Source organism: Brachyhypopomus gauderio, unplaced genomic scaffold, assembly GCF_052324685.1.
Source record: "Brachyhypopomus gauderio isolate BG-103 unplaced genomic scaffold, BGAUD_0.2 sc268, whole genome shotgun sequence".
NCBI classification, from domain to species: Eukaryota; Metazoa; Chordata; class Actinopteri; order Gymnotiformes; family Hypopomidae; genus Brachyhypopomus; species Brachyhypopomus gauderio.
In genome coordinates, this window is record NW_027507089.1 from 38,625 (window position 1) to 62,500 (window position 23,876).

At 46.3% G+C, this 23,876-nt stretch overlaps 1 protein-coding gene across 1 annotated transcript; it reads right to left on the reverse strand.

The window, feature by feature from the left end:
- Positions 1-358: 358 nt before the first annotated feature.
- Positions 359-7,683, reverse strand: pex2 (peroxisomal biogenesis factor 2). The gene is made up of 2 exons (XM_076995897.1): positions 7,534-7,683; positions 359-3,313 (listed from the first exon to the last, which is right to left on the reverse strand). The coding sequence occupies exons 1-2, from the start codon at positions 7,535-7,537 to the stop codon at positions 2,361-2,363; spliced, it is 957 nt and encodes a 318-aa protein (XP_076852012.1). The 5' UTR covers positions 7,538-7,683; the 3' UTR covers positions 359-2,360.
- Positions 7,684-23,876: the final 16,193 nt, after the last annotated feature.

Here is a 23,876-nt window from a genome sequence, read left to right on the forward strand (position 1 = left end):
CCTGGGACCCACAAACTTAGTTACTACAAAAGGAACCAAACAATGTGTTGTCAAGGAAAGACTAAGCAAGTGTTTAAAAGAGAATCATCAACTACGACTGACAGTAATGTTTAGTATATTACTGAGGTAAACAGTTCCTGATAAGTAAAATCTAAAAACTACACTATTGGCTGGCTTTTTAGTCATACCTCATCTGTTGGCATGCATTTATGTTACTGTGGTCCTCTGTGGCTTTCTTTAGGATAAAAGTACTATAGGTTGTAATCCCTGTCTTGTTGTAGACATCGATATACTAATGTTAGAATTAGTTTAAGAATTATTTAAGTATCGGAGAAAACATTAGGCAGCAAACAAGGCCTCATGTTTTCCAGATGGGGTTTATTTTTCAGTCTGTTCAAGAGCACAATTCCATTAAACTATAAATGGCTACACCAGTGAAGTGCCATCATTACGAGGACTAAAACAGAACTTTACTTTTATCCTCATTAATAAGAGAAATCAATGACCAACATCAAAGGATGCGGAATGCAGGCAGTAATGAGCAGAATCACTCATCAAAGCGAGAATCTCGTCAGGAATGTGTCTGATTTAATACCATTCTTTCTGCACCTGCACGGAAAAAGCACAGGGGCAATTTGCAAAGTAAATGGTGTCACAGTTTACAGGTTTCATAGCCAGCAAGGAGGTGGTACAGTTGAACAAATGAAGGAATTTACGAGAAGTACAGGGAGGGAAACGTATTCCTAGACAACCTGATCCAATAGTGCAGCTGCAGAAAAAGACTCATGTCTTAGTCACTGTATTTATAGCCTCATCTAGTGTCCACATAAGCCCGCGCACACACACACACACACACACACACACACACACACACACACACACACACACACACACACACACACACACACACACACACACACACACACACACACACACACACACACACACACACACACACACACACACACACACACACACACACACACACACACACGGTCTGTCATTGTGTAATCAGGCATTATACAACTATTGGATGAAAAATAAAAGTTAACTGGCATGTGTACATCTAGCTCTAGAAAATGAAATGTCAAAGTCATTTGCGATTCATCTGATGAGGGCTGAATCACACTCATTCTTTCATGCTGCAGTCACATAAACGCACATTAGCGTGATGTGCGCAGCGTCAAGTGCATAGCAGCATAATCTCCGCATGCATTAAAGGAGTGTGTGAAGGCGAGGCTCGTTACTACGGTAAACCACCTAGACGAACTGCAATCCAAGCAAACCATGCAACATGCTCCACGTGTAAATATTAGTAAGAGGAGAACTCAGACGTGATGATGTCTTCTGACTAAAGATGAACCCAAGACAGGGCCGCCTGCAAACACACAACCAATCGGGGAGAGTGGTGTGACCGCCAGAGCTGTGGGGTAAGCTGCTGTTTATGCCAACAGGCACCCAGGCAAACACTGGTGCTACACTCCAAGTTTCCCTCGACTGACCATTCGCAGGCGAGGAGCAGTTGGACGTGAGCAGAGCACACCGCTAACCCGGCTGCACTAGCCCTCTCCGTCAAAAACAAAACTTCAGCAGGGCGATTAGAAAGACGCAGGAAAACAAACAAACACAAAACAAACCAACCACAGGGGCCCATCACGCTCGCAGCCATGATTGATTGCCTCCGAATCCAGCAATTAAGGCCATGCGATCAAAAAGAGGCGTGACTCTGCAGCAGGCGCGAGGCGGCTCGCGTGGACCTCGCCTGAGGCGTGGTTCCTCGGAGACGGTTAGCGCCGCAGAAAATAACCATCAATGTGGCTATTATTAGGATTAGGGCGTAATGTGCCTCAAACGTGCACGGGCCTACCAGGGTTTGTTGCAGTTTTACTGCAGTCTTAGGAAGGGCCAAGGAGATTATGATGGGATGTCTGTCAATCTGCACCCCCCCACTCCCTCCCCACCCCAATCCCCCATCATGGTCTTGCCTTGATCTTGTGCAAATTCTGCACTTCTTAGGGGGCGGCGGGAATTGGAACGTGCGAGCAGTTGAGGATTCGGTTGTTTTGATGTTTATTCATTCACGCACTGCTCTACCCGGCAGAAAAGTGGACCTCTGATACTCCGTCTCCATCAAACTTTAATGAGGGAGAATAAAATTAGAGACACAAACAATGTTGATGTAGAATTAAACATAATTAAGTTTGTCTCTAGTCAGTCTTTGTACAAAATCTTGCATATTTCATAGCAACAAATGCGTCCACTTCAGCCGAGACACAAGCCGTAATCTTTCATCAGCCGACGTGCCACGAAGAGAAAACAGAAACAAAAATTCACATTTGTATCACTGACGAAAAAAAAACTCACGCAGGAGTTTGTTTGTAGTTCGGTTGCATTTCGGTGAGTTCTATCTGGAGCTTGACGGGCTCCAGCGTGGCCACCTCCGCACCGCACCTCGGGCAGGCGAAGAACATGTCAGCGATTGTGTGGCTCTTCACGCAGTAATAGCAGAAGAAATGTCCACAGCCGATGGAATGGGGCATGGTGGGCCACTCCGTGCATATCGCGCACTCTGTAGCCCCGCCCACGTCCCCGCCTCCACCGACGTCCCCGCCCGCCGCGGCCGGGAAGGCAAACAGCGTGGCGGCCGCCGCTCTCAGCCTGCTGGCGCTCACCAATGGCAGCAAGAAGATGAGGAACTCTGCGAAACCGTGCCAGAGGAGCTCGCGGTTCATGTAGCTGAAGTTGAGGAGGCGTGGCCCCTGCGACCGGCTGTACACAGGCTCCACCCCCAGCAGCCTCTCCGTCAGCGTGGGGAAGCTGCCGCTACGCAGGAACAGCAGGAAGTTGAGCAAACTGGCCGCTTTAGCCACGCCCTCCACGAGGGCGAGGGCGCCGCGGGTCCGCTGCATGCCCAGGTCGGGGGCGTGGCCTAGGAGGAAGGTGGGCGTACGCTCTCTCAGCCACCTCCCACCCACGGTGAGCAGGGCGTACCACAGCTTCTGCTGCCGGCTCATGGGCCTGGGTCGGGAGCCCGGGACCGGCGTGGCACGGTAGCGGATGTGGAGCAGGTCCTGGCCCACGGTGGCGCTGTTGGAGTAGACGGTGAAACTCCAGACGAGGAGACGGAGCAGGGCCCTCAGCTCCGGCTCACCGGGGGTCAGCAGACCCGGACGCAGGTGCTGGAAGCAGCGGGCAAACTGCCCCCAGACGAGCTGCTCCAGCGTGGCGTCCAGTTCAAACGCATCCAGCTGACTGATCCTCAGGACACGAGATAAAGGGCCCGGGCGGGCCTCCGCCTCACCGCCGGCTCCGGCTGGAAGCACAAGAAGCAAACGGTTATGCGTTTTTGCATTTCACTTGAAATCACTTTTCACATGTAAAACCCATCCTAAATTCCTTTAAAGCAGCGCAGGGCAGAGGCACAGGAGGTCTTATACTGTCCCCTCTGGAGATTCGGTTTGTGGACAAATCACATCAGAGGAGATTATCCCAACAGCACAGGCTTGGCAAGGCAGTAAACATCCACCATGTGGAACTACTTCACTTTGATGGCTTTTATATGGGATCTAAGAACTGTGATGTTTGGCAATTTTTCACAGCATACGTTTGTATCGGGCCCAGCTTATCTCCTTAAATGCACTGGTTAAAAAATGAAGGCCAGCACCAATGGTGACCACCTCTTAGCCTTTTGTGTATTAGCGGGCCAGATTTGGACAATCTCAGAAATAAACTGGCTTATAGAAAATCTTAGAAGCGTCTTCAAAGCTCAAAAAAAAAAAAAAAAAAAGAGTCTCTCAAGTGAATCATTTAGGTTCATTTGGTGCTAATACATTCATGCATCCGTGATGTGCTGGGGACAGCTGGGCAGAAAGGATGACGGTCTGTATGAAAGTGAAATAGGGACGAGGTGTGTGTGTGTGTGTGTGGGGGGGGGGGGGGGGGGGGGGGACAAAAGTGTGGCATATCAATAAGGCAGGTGAATAAGGTGAGCACAGCTCAGGCACAGAGCTGCCTTGTATTTTCTTAAGACGGCCTGCACTCAACCTGAACATACGGCATAAGCAGCTGACATGTTTTATACATGCGCTGGTTTTACTGCTCTCCGTCGGGAGCCGTCTGGCCGCGCCGTCTGTGCGCCGTTCGGCCGCGTGGGGTAACGGGAAGCTCGGGGGAACTCCCGCCGTCTCCGTATTCTTTTCAAAGGCTTTTATCGAGTAGTTTACAAGTTATGAATGAATATGTTATATTTGAGAACATACTATTGACAGCAACCTATCAATAGTAATGTGACTATTGTCAAGAGCCTGTCAATATTAATGTAATTATGATTTAGAAGATCACATGGATGTTAGCTGAGGCGAGTAACATCTCCTACAGGGTTGCTATCAATACCAGGATTGCTATTGACATCTTCCCTCAGACTCATAGCAGTTGCCAAATATATAACAACTAGACACTTTTGTCAATGTGTGCTGCCTATAAAAATTAAGCGTTTGAATTTACAGGGCTCCAGTCGCAGAGCTGGAAATCTGTGTTCTTATCTAATCGTCAAATTTTGTAATCAATAGATGTGTTTACCTCTATTGTAATCGGAGGACCTGTCCTACATGCAGGAAGCAGTGATTCATACGGCCACTGACCATACTGAGTCCGACCCTGGCGTGCTTCCACGGATCGGCACCAAAGACAACGAGCCTGAGAAACTGAGGCTTAACTACAGCTGGAGAAGACGTAAGCTAGTTTGGAAGAATCCCCCCCCCCCCCCCCCAGCCACAATCAGCCTTATTTTTAGACACGTTTGCAAAGCTGCAGTTTGCTTTACAGACAGACCAAATGCAACACTCTTCATAAGCTATTTTTTTCACATTGCAGATTTATCAATTGTACGTTTAAGCGCAGGACGCACACTGCCGTTTGTGATGCAGAACCAACCCTGCTGACAGATAAATTGCCCCCCAAAAAGCTGAATTTTGAGCAAATGGATCCCATCACCAGCCGACAAAATGGATGAGGAACACATATATTAGGGTCTACTAGACACACTGGAGCCCTGACAACTGGCATTACATGACAAATGACTGGCACCAGCGCAGGTCATAAAGCATTCCTTCCCCAGCCAGCGACTCTGGGCTGCAGCCCGTGGTTCTACACCCGATAGGGCCACTAACAGTGTGACCTTGGGTCTCTGCACCACAGCGGAGTCACCACACTCCTACAGCCAATGGCCTCTCTGGAATCTGCAGGGTGGGGGTGAGGAGGTCACACACATTTCCTCGACTGCAGGTTTAGCTGCACCTCGTGGCCTTGGAGACCTCTGGCATAAGTGAGGGCATCTTAGCTGAAAACACAGCCAGTTTCTCTGAAGAAGCCATTTACACGCTAGATTTAGACGGAGAAGAAAATGCATTCAAAGACCCTCACAAAATTAAGAGCACAAGCAGTTAGCTTGTCTGCTGTTGCTGCAATCTGCACGCGTCATGAAATGCTGGGGGTTGCAGGTCATTTTGCATTCGACCAATAGTATCTGCCAATTAGAAATATGACTTTTAATCTGTAAGAAACAGCTTTACATCTAGGCTACAGATATGGATTCATGATTACGTCAGCTGAGAATCTTTTTTTTTATGCGCGAAACTTTTAATCTACCCCAGATCCAAGCGGCATATCAATTTCACAATGAACTGATTAAGCAGTCAGTTCAAAACTTCATAGGTGATGTCATCCTAAAGTGGAATTAAAAGGTTGGTAAAATTACTCACCATGTGACCATGTGACTACACTAATTGTGGCAAGGCTGCATCATAAAATATGAATGTCTGCAAATGTATTGGGGGTCCGAGCCATTCCCACTGCCGTCACACTTTACCTAATGCTTTATCAAGGCAGTCCTATTTCCCTAATCACCCAAGAATTGTACAAGCTCACGCTTGAGCAAAGTTAATGTCTGAGAAGCAGCTTTTAAAGTAGGTCTGACACAAAGATATGGGCTTTTCCTTAATGCAGTTTGCACAGAACATAAATTATTTAAGAGAATTAATTGATTTTGTGAGTATGAAGGTGAAAGATGCAAAGCCTGTATAAGTAAGAAGTACAGAAGTTTGCAGGAAAACAACTTAAAAACTCATGAAACATTTAAAGGCTGAGGCAGCGAGAATGACTGGAAAGAACAGTTAATAAATGAGAAAAGTGCGAGGTCACATTTATAGCATTACAACATTTTATGGGGTTCACTCTATCAGAACAAAAACGTGTCTTAAAGGGCTGTATGAGTCCAATTCCCATCTTTACTGATATCACTACACTTTGCTGAGGAACATAATGTGCACAAGCCTTTTCTTACATGTAGCTCACTAAAAAAATTAGGCACAGACATTTAAAACAAATCAAAAAGATGCAAAAGGATACGTCCTGATGCACTGGCCTATATATGCCTATAAAACCGTCATGTGCTGATTAACGTTTAAATACCGATTATTAGAAGTGCTACTTTTGAAGAAAAATCAGAACATTGGCAGAGAAATTATACTTCGCATATTCTTTTAAGTCTACTCGCTATTTTGAGTTCACTGTGGCCCACTAACACGCCCAATATCACTCAAATCAAACCCAAAGCAATCAGCTGCTTTAATTTCACTCAAATAACACTGGAGAATCTTAATTTTAAAGGACTGTAGATTGATGTCAGTAAGAAAGCGTCCAGATCTCCATGTTGTCAGGGGGCATTGCCAGATACAGTCAGGGTGTGGCAGGATCAGGGTGTGGCAGGATCAGGGTGTGGCAGGATCAGGGTGGAGCAGGATCAGGGTGGAGCAGGATCAGGGTGGAGCAGGATCAGGGTGTGGCAGGGTCAGGGTGTGGCAGGGTCAGGGTGTGGCAGGGTCAGGGTGTGGCAGGGTCAGGGTGTGGCAGGGTCAGGGTGGAGCAGGGTCAGGGTGGAGCAGGGTCAGGGTGGAGCAGGGTCAGGGTGGAGCAGGATCAAGGTGGGGCAGGATCAAGGTGGGGCAGGATCAAGGTGGGGCAGGGTCAGGGTGGGGCAGGGTCAGGGTGGAGCAGGGTCAGGGTGGAGCAGGGTCAAGCTGCTTCCAAGACCAAACGAGGAAGGGGGAGAGGGACAGGGGAGGCAGGCTGCGACTGCAGAGTGCACTCCACAAAATCAATCACATCGACCACACAACGAGCCTTTAAACCGGGTTAAGGACCTATTTTAGCTGTAGCTACACGTGATGTTTGTCCTCTCAAATAGCGCTATAACAGTCTAATAACACTGTTGTTCATTCACATCGAAACAACAGTTATGGCTCCCACGTTTGATCGCTGCAGAAACGATTATAGCTTAAACTATAAGAACATGCACATGTTGTCTTTAAAGACTAAAATAATAATAATAAACACCCCGCGATAGAAAGAGACTATCCGTGTTTTTTGTTGTTTTTTTTGCACGGAAGTGACCATGAGTACATTTCAGAGGACTGGGTATTGGATCTGAGTTTTTCGCTACGTCGTTAACAAGTAAATAAATTCAAACATATTTACCCATTTTACGACTGACCGCAGCCTAAAGTCAAGCCACGCTGAGACCGCTTGCGCCCATTTCCGCGTTGCTCTGCCAGAAGCCACGCCTTTTAAACAAACGCACCAATCGTAAATTGGTCTTTGTTCGCGCGATTGATCAGATCCATCCAATCGCGTGTAACCATCTGATTCCGCGAGGCAAACACAAACCCGCGTCATGAGGCCGTTGGAGGAGGGGCGGTCTGGGTTAACTGAGGATCAACCTAACTCTGGTACGTTACACGGACTATCCAATCAGAATGAGGGATTTATTTTGTTGAAACGACTTGTCCGCCAATCCTGTTTTGATAGAGGCGGGCTCTAAACAGCCAGCACGTGTCAAACAGCTCCGCGACGAAAGGCGTTTATAAAACGTGGTGCACAACGACAGAGTGACGTGTGTGAGAAAAACACTCACAGCAAACACACGACACACAGTAAATGCAGGACGGCCGATGGACTCCACTGTGAAATTGACCTTTTCGTTTGTTCGAGAGAGTAGGATATACACACTCAGTACCAGACACACGCTGATAATGGACGTTTTTAAACCAGAACTGGGCTGTGTTCATTCATTTTGGGTTTCGCCACAAGGAGGTTTTTTTTGCTCGTGTTTAGTGTTTTTGAACAGTTAATTCATTTGTTTTGGGTTCAGACAGGATTAAAATGATGCACACTGTCTTGTTACTAAATCTTTAAAATTTGTTTCCTTTTCATATGCACACGTTTGAAGCGCCGTATGTGCAAAATCAAAAGTGGCTCATGAGATGTGTGTAGATGTGTGTAGGTGACTATCAGAAATCATACGGCATTTTTCATTTATTTCCATCCACCCCTTGGTTGAAAGGAGAGAAATAAAGACTTGTGTTCTTTGAGCTAACCTTTGGAATAGGTCAATATTTCTCCAGTTGTACCCAGTAATCTGAACAATTAACAGCCTAGATATTACACCCATATCATTTGGCTAATCCTAATCCATCTTTCCTAAAATTTGCTAGAATATTAATTAAAAATGATTTAGCACTTGTAGCCTACATTTTGAAGTGCATCAGGTTTTTTTTTTTTTTTTTTTTACATAGAACTGCACTTAATGTCAACGATAATTCTAGAAACAAAACAGCTTGACATGACATGATCAGAGTAAAATCTTAGTCCAAACATAGTTGAAGAAAGAAGCACAAATGAAACTACAGTAGAAAAAGTGAAATTTTCAATTTGGTTTTCAGATTAAACCATTCATGTGAGAATGCATGTGTTTGACAGTGCTGGTGTTTATGTATGTTTTTTGTATGACTTAGCACACAAAGACTTAGAGAGTGGAAGGCCGTGTGTTATGTAGTGCTAAAGATAATGCCCCTTTAAGTGACACAGTCTATTCATGCTCCTGTCTGGGAAGGATAATGTCTTCCTGTTACACACCATATGAAGTGCATGCAGTATGTTAATAATTTTCCCTAAAAGATTGTTAAAGATGTTTAGCGGTTCCTACACAACACCTTTGGGTGTAGGTCAATGTGTGTCTTCTTCCATGACATTTTTTGTTTGGTATATATGGCTAATGGTTAAAAAAACAGGTTAACATTCTGATTTCCTCTAAACGAATTCTCACAGTCCCTTTTAGTCATGTATAGCAATAGCGAAAGGCTTTTGTTGAAGATAAAACATCATCTGAGTATGAAGGAACAACCCAAGTGAATAGGACATTATTTTTACCCCCCCCCCCTTTTTTTTTTTTTTAAGATTATCATTTGAGTTGATAGCCTGTCGTTCACTGGCTTGGGTTGTGGACCAGAAGCTGGAGGCTTGTGGGTTTGATCCCAGGTGGGTTTGGTCCCTGGCTCTGAGCACTCTTTTGTTTGAGCAAAGCACTTATCCCAGAGCTGCTCCAGTCTCCTCCCCCTTCCCCATCCAGGGCTTAAATATAAAAAGCATGTGAAATAGAGGCTCCCCTCCCTCTCAAGCGAGAGGAGTAGATTTGGACCACTATGGCGCATTTTTGTGTTCAACAGATCCCCTCACGTGTCTTTAAAAATGGCTGCTTGAGGACGTAATCTAGACAACATGTTCTAGAAATTTTTTGGAACACTCTCTTGCTTGACATATAGTATACGTGCTTCTTAGCATGTACTTTGCTGATAGATATTTTAATAATTTATTAGCGTATTTCGTAAATTATTCATCTCTGCACGATGATTGATGCTGTTGTACTTAACCTAGTTCAAAGTCATTCTCCATGCTGATGGGGATTGGGCTTGCAATTGGTGGTTTTACTGTACTTAAGCAATAAGTACTGAATTTTATGGATTGCACAGTTATGTATTGCACTGCATTGTTCTGTCAGTTAGCATGAATTTAGGGCAATGTCAATATTTGCAGACGACTTCTCAAGAAGAAATCCAACATGCAAGATATTGAAAGGAAAAAAAGACGTTCATTATTAAAAGTGCATTATTCTGTTTACACAGGAGTTCATTAACTGGATCACTCAGTGCATGCGTTCTGCATGAATTCTGTCTATTTTCTTCCTTTCAATTTATGCTTTTCCTTCTCCCATTCCTTAATCAGCAGAGTTAGACTGAAGTAAGGACGTTCTCTCTAGTGTCCCTGAAGCATATTATACAGCTGTCCCTTGGCTGCAGTCAGTATGGTTGTAATGTACATAATTGGAAATTGAATAGAATTATAGCATTAAATGCTACTTATATGCCTCTCTGAATGTAAAGAATGCATTGCTCTTTGTAACTTGAGGAGCAGAATGCAGTGATTGAATGGTTGCAATGCATCTCAGATTTATTAACTCACTTTGTGATGTTGTAATTGTTTTTAAAGCAGTGGGCTTTTCAGTAATATAGCAGTTATTGCCATCATTTTACACTTAAAAGGTACTAAAGGGAATTATTTAAAGTGGTAGTAATTTAAAACACCAGTGATTGGGTTTACATTTGCCATTTAATCAGATGAACTTGAAATTGCGAATAAAGTTAGATATAATTTTTTGATGTAATCATCCACAACAGCCACAGAGGCAGACTGCAGAGTTCTCCTGGATTCACGTTGGACTTGGTGCTGTATATCGGATTTGGGCAGGATTTGGGCCACCAGAGGCTGGAAGCTGACATTCGCACCATCGCACAGGTGATCAAATGGGCTCCGTCCATATGGCCTGGATGTGAGCCATATGTTTGCACCCCCACTCCCCCCAAAGTTACAGTACAGTCCCTCATTCATTTTTCAACACTCATTTTCCGCCCTTGAGCTCAGGATTGTTAATTCCAGCTTCACCTTGACTGGTGGCCTTTGGGCATGTGGGATCTGCCACGGCCGGCTTTGATCCAGGGAGTCGACATGGGGCCCATTTCCAGCCCTGCTGCCCCGATGTGACTCGCCGGGATCCACTTGACCTCCCCGCTCCAGTGGGGCCCTCCAGCCCCAGCTGACGAGACCTCTCCTCCACCCCCCGCTCCCTGCACCACATGGCCGAACACCTCCACAACTTCCTCCCAATCAGGGCTCGTCCCAGCCTTGCCTTTGATCTCCACACCGCTGCTCCTCCCCTCCCCACACTCAACGTAGCACATGGGCGGAGCATGCTAGCATGTTAGCATAAGCTCTCGTGGGAGCAAGCGGTCGGGTGCCGGGCTCTGGGCCGCCCTGATAAGCAGCTGCAAGGCATCTGGGTAATTCTCAGCTCCGGGTTGGGCTGCACCCTGTGCGCGACATCACAGCTCTGCCAGGCACTCTGTGGGATGTCATTGCTTGTAATAAGTGCCTGAGCCCACACCCCAAAAGGCCCGGACGACCCTTCCCCCAAAATCAGGCCCTGTGCCGTCAACGGTGGATTTCCTTTGTCAGTCTGGTGGGCTTGACAGTAATAGGTGGTGAAATCCTGGTGGAGCAAAGAGGCAGTGCAGCCTGGCACTAGGCCCAGGCAAACGTGTGCTGACAGTGCCTGCCACAGCTCTGGGAGGCTGGGGCTACTTGCAGGAATGATGAGGGGGGGCACCAGAGGGGTCACGAGGGGTTATTGGCAGGCGCCATGGTAGTACTGTTGTTAATGACTTCCCTTTGAGTGATAATTGATCAGCTTCATTACCATATTAAGTCTGTAATCCAATGTCACCAGAGCAGGGCCTTCTGTAATTAATGTCTGGTTTGATTTCTGAAATAATGAACTAATTAGACTAATTAAAATCAATAGAGGTGCCAATACGAGGTTAGTCATCAGCCTGCCGTCTCTATCTCAGTGGACCGGAGTCACCAGCTCAGTGGTAAAGGAACCTAATACTGATTTATAGCCGCTTGAAGGTCGTTAGATGGAATAAATTGCTCGTAGGAGCCAAGACAGCATTATTCAAGTGCAAGATACTAAGTGCATGGTAAGGTCAGCAATAAGGGCAAACTTACATATGTAGTTGAATGCCCTTGTAAACCCCAGCTAATATATCAGGCCAGAATCATGGGCAATGTTGTACAGTGTCTCTGAATGCACACTTATGGTGGTAGGGCCTACACTTCTTAAGAAAGCAGCTGCCCTGCAGAAAGTAATATAATAAGAGTAGATTAACTGCATTGGAAACCCATTTGCTGCTCCATAGCCTACATTTTCAGGTGTTTCAAACAGGAGCAAATTGCACAGATCCTTTGATGTTATTGGGGAAAGAATGTTGCTGATTTTAAGGGCTTCGGTGAAACAAGGTCAGAAACAGCATGTTTAGAGCAGCACAGATAGAGCGATGAATTATTGCTCTGTCGTAACATTTTTTCCTCCTCAATTGTCATGGGATCTTCATTATACTGGTTACTTTTTTAGGACAGCATCTCCTGTCCTCCTTTTGTGATTAGAACCGCCTCAACCTTCAGGAAGCATGTGGAGTATACTGAGTAAAAATCACAGGTATGGTTTTGTTTTTGTTTTTTTTTTAACAGAGTAAAGCGTTACGTGGGTGCCACCCCTGACCCCACCTCCTGGGTTATCCTGAGGGCTCACTCATGCTTCCCAGGTTGTTTTGAGATGTTCTTCTGTTGGCGGCCACGGTGGGCCACACACACACACACACACACACACACACACACACACACACGGACGTAATTTTGATTTCAAAAGTGGGGGGGGACATGAATTCGTCGCTATATAAATATTTGGTTTTAACTGTAAAAACTGGAGGGGACTTTTGAAAAAGTGGGGGGTACATGTCCCCCCGCCCCAAATTACGTCCGTGCACACACACACTTTTCCTGATCCTCCTATTGATTATCAGCCATTCCAAGCATATTCACACTCAAAACGCTCCTGCACCATCGTTTGTGTGGTGTTTGGCCCTGTTGTATTTCAGAGAAAACCTCAGCAGGCTGTGTTGGGGGCTTCCCCCTCTCTGTAGGGCACTTGACCATCACTTTAGTAGTGTTTTCCCTCACCAGCTTCAATGATGGAGCACTGTTTGTGGCAGCGTTTGCCATTGCTCTAACAAATTAGTTTGCTGTGGTCTTAACCTTCACAAAGCTCATTACCATAAATTGCATGGCTTTTCATAAAGGCGGAGCGCAGGGCTGACGTATCACGGGTGGGACCTTACTTCGGACACTCAGACCCACTAGTAAATTAGAAGCTCCATTTCCTATGCATTTCTTAATCAGCTAATGTTTTTTCGTGCACATTATTAATTCCTCTCCCATTTTCTGATTTATCGAAATGGATAAAGTCATGCACAAATTTGTATGAGGTATTACAGGCCTAGGGGCTGTCATGCCCTTAAAAGTAACAGGAATGTGTGCTTACGAAATTGCCTCTGCATTTTCCTGCTCTATGGAGAATGTATGAGCAACCTTGCTCTGCTCTCTGAGTCCGAGGCTGGGGGCGTTTGGAGGGATGTCCCCCTAGTGCCCTGCTACCATGCAACAGCAAGCGGTTCAGTCGGTAGTTTTTATATTACTCACAGACAGAAAAAGATGCGAAGGTTTAAGTGACAGTAAAACATACAACAGTAAGAGAAATGCAACAGTAAAACGTTGTTTAACCTGCACTGTTCCCTCTGTTGCTATAGTGCGATTTTACTCATTAGCAGTAGGTTACAGGTAGACTGAGCTTTGTTCAAATGTCGTCAAATAGTCCCTAACGGATTACCTTCTGGAAGTATGTTTTTAATGAAATTATGTTTAACGTCCAGACAAAAAAAAAACGCAAGAAAAAGCAATTTAAGCGAGCGAGTATTTGTTTTGCAGAACCACTGGGTTCTGCTGGTTATCTTTGCAAGTTCAGAGGCTGAGGTTGTGTGGAGTTTAATTTCGGTTATTTTCTCGGTGGCCAGAGTTTCGGTGTGAGTCGGAGCGCATGGGCGGCTCGCGAGCGCACCGATCACCCTTCCGTTCGGTGTTTTAAGCGCGCGCTTCACGGCCCCGCCGCCCACTCCGCTTTTACTGTCTCTTTCGGAGCTCAAGTCACTCGGTGCGTGCAGCGCCTGCCTGGCTCGCGCCTCTGGGCGCTAATATCAATTGTGAGCCTTCGCTGAGCAAGACGAGCTCTCGCTGCATATACGGTTTGCTTAATTACTCTCTCTCTCTCTCTCTCTCTCTCTCTCTCTCTCTCTCTCACACACACACACACACACACACACACACACACACACACACACACACACACTCGCACGCGATCTCAGAAACATGCACACACAAACCCACCGCAGTACCTACAGCAACTGTAGCCCAGGTTGGTATCGATCCAACTGTATGAAATTGCGATAAGTGTTCGCTTTCATCATTGCGTGTTCTGTTATGAAACGCGAGCGACGCACCAGGGCCGGAGATATTGCAGCACTCCAGGCCTGAATGCTCCAAATGCTGAATACATTTGAATGGCGTCTCACTTGTAGCTAGTCAAGGGTTCAGGTGTCCGCCGCTATTTCGCCTCCCATACCAACTTGTTTTTGTTGACCTAGAAACCATTCAAGCATTAGAGCAAAATAATGGCGAAGACCCCCCTTATCTCTGGATCATGCATGAAATATTGCACCGGTTTTAATGGCCCTGGGCCCTGCCACATTTGCTACTTAATTCACGTGAGCTGCCGATCCCGATTACGGATCTTGCAGCCGTTAAAAGGAGCGGGCCCGCTCTCCAACAGTGTTTTATTCTCGCAGAGATGCTGGAGCTGAAGTGGAGGTGAGACTCGGAGGAGCGCGCTCTGCTGAAACAGGTCGCGAGCGAGGGAACAGGGATAAAAAACGGACCTGATGGGACGGGGACTTGACCTGTGAGTAATTAACATCCACATCGATTTCCTTTTTTCCCCCAGAGTGACCCCTGTCACCGCGCCCTCCAAACACGCACGCACGCACGCACGCGCCCGTATTTCAGTCCGCACGCGGGGCCCTATATTTCACTGCAGCGCACGCGCGCACATATTTCACCGCCACCGCCGGCCTCAAATTCCCAGCTCTCCAAAGACAACACCAGACCAGGCAAGAGAAGACTAATAATATGTAGTGTGGTCTGACCATGTTGGCTGGGGGTATGTTTTATACAGTGAATTTATTTATACAGCGAAGTCTTTGCTTTTCTATTTCTATGGTTGTTTGTTCTGTGACTTTATTATTTGTACAAATAATTATCTTCACTGTTATCATGTCTTGGTCATATGTGAATATAATCATTATTTTTTTGGAGAATGGAATCTCCTCTTTAGGCCTATACCTTACATTTGTTTCCAGATCAAATCAGACAGTTAAGTTTTGGAAAACACAAGTCACACCATCACACGACTCTATCACTATTAGGATAAGACATGCTTTGTGGCTCAAAAGGGCCTTTCGAGCACTACCCTGTCACACAAATATATAGGCTATATATATATAGTTTTAGTTTTGTATTTTCTCTGAAATGGTGATTGAAGTCTGGTGATCACAGCCACGCGGGACTAATTTTCATAGGATTGCATTCTTGTCAATGAACAACAAAAAAGTTATTTGCAGGGTTTACCCTGCTGGGAGGGACAAGCTACAACCAAGCGTCTGTCCCCAGTCACTATAAGCAATATACATTTTCCTTCCCGCATCATATATGACTAGTTTGCGTTTACTGTAAATTTGTTGCTAGAGCAAACCGAGAGTAACATCCTGCACGTAAACATGAAGTTCGAAGTTCAGTTTGTTTCCAGCTTAAAGACCTTGGATGATTTTACACACTGCATATGTTTTTTTATAAAGAAATCATTACTGTGGCGTATTAGTTATCGGATAGTTATCCAGATTAAGCATGTATGCGCGTGGCTATTTTTTCCTGCCTGGTGTGGGCTTCTTCCTCGAGCCCCGTACACCTGCTGAGAGTTCACGACTTCCCTGTTGCACTCTTACGTTATTTGAAGTTCTGCTGCTGTAACATTTTCACCTTTAGCTCTCATTAGCAATCTTAGAGAAAGTTTTTGGAACTTTTCCCTCGCCAAGCCGAGCGCCCTCTCCGCGAGCGACGGGGCGTTCGGGCGTTCGTGGAGAGGAGGAGGAGGGCGGTTTTTGGTTCACCCGGGGGACACGCCGGCTCCCGGGGAAGAGATGGTGTTCAAAGAGAAAGGTGTTGCACCAGCCTGTGCCAGGGGGCGGCTGTGCCATTCAGAGCGCCATGCTACCGAGCTTCTGGGTGCCGCGGTTACGCTCTCCCACCCAGCTCGGGAAAGACACTCCACACTTCCAACCAGAAATAAAATAACAATATTAATAGTAATAACAACAACAACAGTGGCTTCGAATCATGTAGATACGAGATGGAGGCAGAGTCACGACATCAGCGTCAACATTAAAAGGAACAGCTTGAGATGATCCTTAGGGGTAGTATCGCTGTGGTAGGGATGTGAATTTTACAACTTCATCTGTTTTCTCATTTTTTTTCTTTTTGCTTTGTTTGTCTACAGACTTATTTATATATTTACAAAGCTAGAATAAGTCAAAATAGAAAAACTGATTTATTGAAGTGATTTTTTTCACGCTAATGACTTTTCATTGCTTTTACATTTTTCATAATCTCCAGCAGAGATCATACTGTTATGTAAATGAGCAATGTGTTATTTATGTTGTTTTTTTTTTTGTTTTTTTGTTTTTTTGAGCTGCAGAATAATGCTGACTTTGAGAGGTGAATTTCCATGTATATCATTATTTGACCTTTCAATGTAATCCTGCAAGATTATGCCTACAAATTAATACCAAGTGCAGAGAGTCATGGTGGACAAGGGAAAAATGTAGAAATAAATCTTCCCATTATTTGCAGGAAGTGTATCATTGTCTGTGAAACTGAAAAATTTTACTTTCAAGAGGGTCTGCTTTGTGGGCGGACACAACTCTCCCTCCTCCTCCTTTTATTGACTTTTTCAGGTTCTGGTCTTCTGTTATTAGGGAAGCAAACAAATCAATATGCTACACAGTGGCCAAGTGCAGACAGGAGAGGTGCGGCCCACTGTCACTAGCTCCTCCACCAATCATCTGGCCCGCGGCTTGTCCGTGCTGTCGGCCCACATTTGCATTGCAGATCGGCAGAGCCAGTTGCACAACAGTTGTTTTTTGCTCATTACTCACATAAATCAAAGCGGAGGGCTACCGCCAGCCCTGGGCTACACACTCAGGCCCGGCTAAATGCGAAATAACACTTCAGTTAAAGAATCATTTTGCCTGCATTTGATTTTTGACTTGATTTATGTATGGATTAATGTAATGTCTATAAAAATCATGTGGGTTTTAAAAGTATTTATAAAATGTAAAAAAAAGAAAATTCCCCCGTTCTCTCTTGAAAGATGAATTGATTATATTAACAAGTTTTAATTTGTTTTAAACCGCCCGTGCGGTCTCATCTGGTATAGGCCTCCCACGCCACTCACACCCCCACTCGCACCCTGTGGTCTCCAGGGCCGTTTTCACTCCATGGCAGGCCTGTGCGTGCTTACGGTTTGATCAAATGCGAGCAGATCCCGTCGCGAGGCAGTGCTGCTGCCGTAGTCCGCCCTCACCCCACGACCCCCCCACCCCGACACCCCCCACCCCACGACCCCCCCACCCCGACACCCCCCACCCCGTGCCCCTCCGGTCCTCCCCAGCTGGAAAGTTTCGACATCTGCCGGTCTGCGCTGCCGCACAACAGCTGTCGGCAGTACGGGATCCTGGCTCGGGCGGCAGTTGGCGGGATGGCGGGGTGCCAGCTTGTACCATCTGCGCAACTGACATTTCCTTCTAATTAACAGAAGGGTTAATTGTTCTGGCAGCTCAAATGTAGTGTCTAACATTCCCCAGGGGAGACGCTCACAAGTGGTGGAGCGGGAAGGAGCCGCGAAGCACGCTTAACATCGCCCGCCGCCGGCGTGCCACAGTTAACAGTTGCCGATTGGTTACCCAGCCAGCATTAGGGCTGTTTATTCCCCCAACCCCTCTCTCTCTTATGAATTATGCCAAGCGGCTGTAATGATGTAGAAAGAATTGGGTTTGGAGAGGCAAAGACCACTGCCTAGGGGCAATTGGGAGGGAACAATTTGCATGTTATTACTGCATATTCATAACTAATTGTGTTAGGCTTTGCTAATAGAGCAGAATGACAGTATGAAATATTGAGAAGCCATTTTTACAGCCAACAAAGCACACTATCTGCCCCCCCCTCACCCCCCTTTCCCAACACAGGGTGCTGAATGATCATTAAGACACTTAGTTGCTAAATATAACAGGTTGTATCATCTGTCAGCCTGACATGATGTAATTTATTAAGTGGTCTAATTTTATCTTAGTGTACGGAGGCCATTTTTTTTACACCACTTAACATGGCATGTCATAACACAGAAATGTTGTGAAATTGTGTTTCAACAACATATTAACCGCTACCATATGTGAAAATTCGCCCAAGTAATTATGACACATTTGTTACCACAGCCCTACTTTTTTTTCAAATAATACAGAAACAAATAATGGAAAATGTAAGTTTTGATAGCAGTTATGTCAGAAGATAATGTGGCTACCGCTGGTTTGTGGTAGTCTGGGTGAGCTGAACACGCCCAACCCTAACCACAAGGCATCCCGTAATCTTCCAGGTCGACACATGTGCGATACACTCAGTACAAATATATGTGTGTCACGATGAATGATTAATTGTGTATCATGTTGGTATCAGAGGTTGGCATGACCGTCGATATGCTGACACTGTGTGTGTGTGTGTGTGTGTGTGTGTGTGTGTGTGTGTGCGCCAGTGGGGGGGGGGGGGGGGTGTCTGGTGTTCTAGGCATGTTGTGCACATGCACGCAGCACCGTGATGGGCTAAATGGATGCCCTCTGGGTGCGGGAGTCAATTTGCGCGTCTCCCTCGGCCCTTTGCATTGACTGCCTGTCAGGGCGGTGTGTGGGGAAGGATCGGGCCCCTGGAGAAATGAGGAGGAGCCGTTTACTCAGCACGAGAGTGCCCCCACCAGCCCCCCGGGGGCTTGCTTTTCTTCCACAATGTCCCAGAGAGGAAATGGGACCGAAATTGACTGCAGTTACTTACCATTCAGAAAGTTCTCTATTCACCATGCTTTCAATCTCAAAACCTTGACTTCCCAAGTTCTCTCCCTTAAATGTCAGATGACGGATATCTGGACGATGGGCACCAAAGTGCTTAAGTATATCACATAATTGTGTGTAATTGAAACGAATGGATGCTTTTCTCAAAATGGGTCCAAAAACTCGACAAAACTGTGCAGGAAAAACTCGACAGAAGTCTCTCATAATGGCGGTGTGGTGAAGTGTTTTGGTAATGCTTGTAATTTTCCGTTGCACTTGGAGCCAAACTTTTTCATAAAGCAGAGTGGAGAATGGGGAAGACTTTGAAGAGCTCCTCCCTGACCACGCTTTGTTTAACTCTAGACATGGAAGATCAGATGGCGGCTCAGAGCAGCACCTCACATACCGTTTGTGCTCTGTCCTCGGATGTCCCCCCAACAGACAGAGTGTCTTGCCACATCCCCCCGTGTTCTGTATCTGATCCCTATTTCTCCCCTCACGTCAGTTTATCTCTTTTCACTTCTGATGAGTCAGGACGGCAGCGAGGGGAAACAGAGGCCCGCACCCCCACCTCACCCTTCCCTACAAAGCCTCCATTTACATAGCCAAATATAAGGGATGATGGCTTGTGTATATATATATATATATTTACGTGCTCGTTTGTTTGCGCTTTGCAGGGCGAAATGTTACGCGGCGTTTACGGGCTGTGGCTGGGATGCGGCTTGGCGAGCGTGCGCTAGCACGGCGCCTGACAGCTGTCGCTAGCAGCTTGGCAGAACTCCTCAGGAATCCTCCGCCGCCTGCCTGCTCTGTCATAGAGGTTTAGTGTGGGGGCTGGGGGAACGTGTGTCGGGCCGCGCCCAACCGGGCTGGGGGAACAGACAGGAGGAGAGGCGGACTCCCCCGCCCTTTAGCTAACACCGTCACATGGATCCCCACTTAACCACATCCCTGCTGGCTCGGCGTGGCCGTCCAAAACCCCGGCCCGTTTCTGCCATGTTTTGTGATGTTGCCATAAGGGTCTCCTGTCACACCGGGGCTCAGATACCTAATGGCGTGTTTGCTGCATGGGTCTGCGTGGGTGGATGGGTGTGTGACAGAACCGGTCCTCTAGTATTAATGCTGACCACACATTTCAGGCTACAGTAAACACCTCTTTTACTGGTTTTACAATAAAAAAACATTTTGGCGAACATCTCACCAATGTCCTACTAATATGCCACGCTGGCTTCATCCACCTGTGAAGTTTATGTGCACTTAAAGTACATAACACGTGCAGACTTAAAGAATGTGTTGGCAGGATCACATCTGAAGAGTGAGCGCACGTCATCACAGTGCCACACCCACTTCTGTACGCCACGCCCACTTCTGTACGCCATTTACGCCTCCGCTCGTTCATGCTGAGATGTCATCAAGGTCCTTCCTCCAGGTGTATGATGGAGCCACGTCTCCTCTCACAGAGACATGGGACGATGGTAGTGATGCACGCTGGAGGGGCTCAAATTTGTTCCAGGAAAGAACGCCCCATAATTGTGGCGCTCGCCAGGGGGTTCCTGAGCAGCAAAGAAAAGAGAGAGAGAACGGAAGAAAGGAGGAACGCACAATGCAGATAGGAAAGGTTCATTAAGACTTTCTCATTAGAGCCCCATCACAGGCGTAGCTGTAACAAAGCCACAGAGGTGCCATTAGGGACAGAATGGTGTCTGGAGCAATTTCACTTAGCCTCTTACAAGGACAACTAATGGTTTCTTACAAAGGTCTCCGGCAAATTACAGACAGCTTTAAAAAAAAAAATCCCAAAACCCACAAAACAAAAGAGGCATGTGTGTTTTTCGTTTCTGTGTTTTGGAACTGGTCCAGTGTAATATTCATTTCAAGCTTATGATTTTTGTTGCTGATGTTTTTTTCCTTTTCTTTTATTATTTTATTTTATTTTCAGTTTGCTTTGTCCTCCACAGACGTTCTAGATCAAACTACCTCACTGAATATGACTGGCCTGTTTGCTTTTTGGTCTTTGCGCGTTCACGATCCGTGGGGCTTCCCGCCTTGTGCTTTATAATCTATGTGGCCTCTGCCATGCAGGCCCAAGACTGCGGACCTCATGAAGGTTCAGATACAGGATCTACAGAACCACCTGAAGGCCAAGAGCAATAGCGTTCAAAGTCCGCAAGAGGAAATGAAGATGCTTTAGTTCCACGGAGCTCTGAAGAAGTATGATGAGAAGTAGCTAAACCCACCACAGACAGGATTGTTTTTGTTTCGTCTTGTCGGTAGCAGAGTTTTGGAATGGTGGACATCACATGGCGTGTGACCTTTGCCCTCAGCCTTTGCAGGTGTTTGTGTGTTTGCCCGGTGATCTTCACAAGGGAGGAAGGAGAATCACTTTGCCTTCAGTGGGCTAAGCCGGTGTTCCTGCTGAAGCCGTGTTTCATCCATTTAATTGTTTGGTTCATTATTTCTTTTCTTTACTGGATCTCACACTTCCTTATAGTGTGTCACCCAGATAAACCCAGTGCTGGTTTACTGTTTTTGTGCTCCTTCTTTCTCAAATACTCGGCGTTGCTAAAAAACCTCATGCGTTCTCCATCGAGGGACTTTCAACTTTAAATCTAAATACCAGGCAACTTATTGGCCTGTAAAAATGTAAGTTTAGTTGATTATTATTTGTTTAAGTATCATACTAAACCGTGGCCATTTAGTTTAATTGAGAATGATCTGTTTATGAGCCTGGAAAATAAAGAAGCAGATTTTCCTTTGTGTGGTTGTCCTCTCTTACGGGCTGTGAGTGTGTAAAGGTCAGGAGCTGAACCCTGCCACGGCGTCCTGTCCGGCGTGGCAGGGGTGCATAAGGCCTCGCTGATCCCACACACACATGCTGGGGCCACGCAGAAACTGACCAGGCCCCCTGCTCCCTGACCGAGAGAGAGAGAAAGAGCGCAAACAGACTTCTCACCTTTCTTACAATAGACATCGCATTCTCCCTGCAGGACTGTGTGAATAAAAGCAGGAACAGCTGATTGGCCGGCGTGCACAGGCCGTTTGAGGTATTCACCGCATGGCCACTGATTAGGAGGCAGCGTGAAGAGGGAATGAGGGGCTGGTGCCGGTCGTGTACCATACGGCTTCAGCGCACACAGCTTCGCCTTTGTCTGTGGCCGGCAGGCTCCAGATTGGCTCCGTGTTCATTAAAACAGTACGATGAGACACAAACGGTGCCCGGCAAGGCGGTCTTATTGTCAGCGCCGATGTGAGGCCGCGTTTTAAGGAGCTTTTAGAACCGGGTTTCTGTGGGCTTCAGCGGTGGGCTTACTGAGCAGTGAGAACAGGTTCAGGATCCGAACATCACCTGTGGGGTATCAGTGGGATATTAAGGACTCTTCTTCTCATTCTACCCCAACACCAGCCTCTGACACGCAGCCTTTCACCGAGAGCGGATTTATTTCTGTGTTTTCCAAAGGCCAACAGATAAACATTTTAATGCTGCTTCTGGATGTTAATGAGAGCAGGAGGTATAGAGTCCTGGAGGTGAATGATAGGATCGTTTCCTTTATTCGTCTTTTTCTGACCTCATCAGCAGGACTCCTCCTGGCTTTAGGTAATAGGCGCTTAGTGACACATGGACCGAGCGGACATAAGCACTCATTAAGTCAGAAGCCTAATCATTCCAGCCCTGACTGGACCTGGTGTAATTACTTTGCCGTAAGTGCACGGCGCAGGCGAATGTTGTACGTGGAATTATTCCCCCTTTTATGGTTCTGTTACTGGAATGTGGCTTAGAATACATGTGGAATGATGAATCAAAGTTCATTACGAGGATCGTTATCATTATGATTACGCTTGATGGAGAGAACAGTCAAGATCTTGTTACAGCAAAGCAATACACCAGTGCCTTAATGTCGCTGTAAAAATTGCAACCATTTTGTCGAACTGAATACATTCATTGTATGCAAAGTATCCACTTGACTAAGCTTGTAATAATTCGTCTTTGTAAAACGAGTGGATTTGTGGCAAATGATCACAGAAATGAATGTATTAGACTTCCATACACTCCATTTAGTGAATTCAGTCTGAACTTCATTTTGTCTCATAATAAACCTCCACAGCATCGTACATTAGAGACGAGGCCCATGCGAGGGGCAGAGGTGAGCGTAACTGCTGAGATTCATATTGGAGTAGCAGGCGTGTCATGTGCCGTCAGGGACCGGGGGTGCTCGGGGAGGTAGTTGGTCATGTTCTCATTAGGAAGAGAAATATGGCAGCATATCTCTCTCTCTCTCTCTCTCTCTCTCTCTCTCACTCTCTCTCTTTCCCTCTATCTCTCTCTGACAACCTTCACACACACACAGATGTGAACTTCTGTTCAGTGATGTGAAAGTGTGTCAGTCCGTAGGCTGACAAAACGTGAGGACCAGGTCAGATGACGAGCTCCTCCTGTTCGTCCCAGCGATGCTGCCTGCCCCTCTAACAGGCGCAGAGCCCGTAACAAGTCACTGACGAACAATTTCCAAAAAGGAACCCTATTTTTTCTCCACTACTAAGTCCCTCTAAAACATAGTATTTTATAAATACTCTTGTGTGTCAGACATTGCGTGTCATCCTAGCGCTGAGCACTGCACTGCCATCCTGGGACTTTGCCCTGTCTGAACTGAGTGTCATACAGCACGTTTTCTTCATCTGTTAATACTAATAGGGTCAGCGCTTTGAATGGAAGGTCTTTATTCCCCGTGTGTCTCTGAATGCCAATAAAACTTTAAAAATGCATTAAAAACAAATTTGAGCGCCACAGGGTTCAAACCAATCGCGCGCTGTTCGCTGCAACAGTCCCGTGTGTCC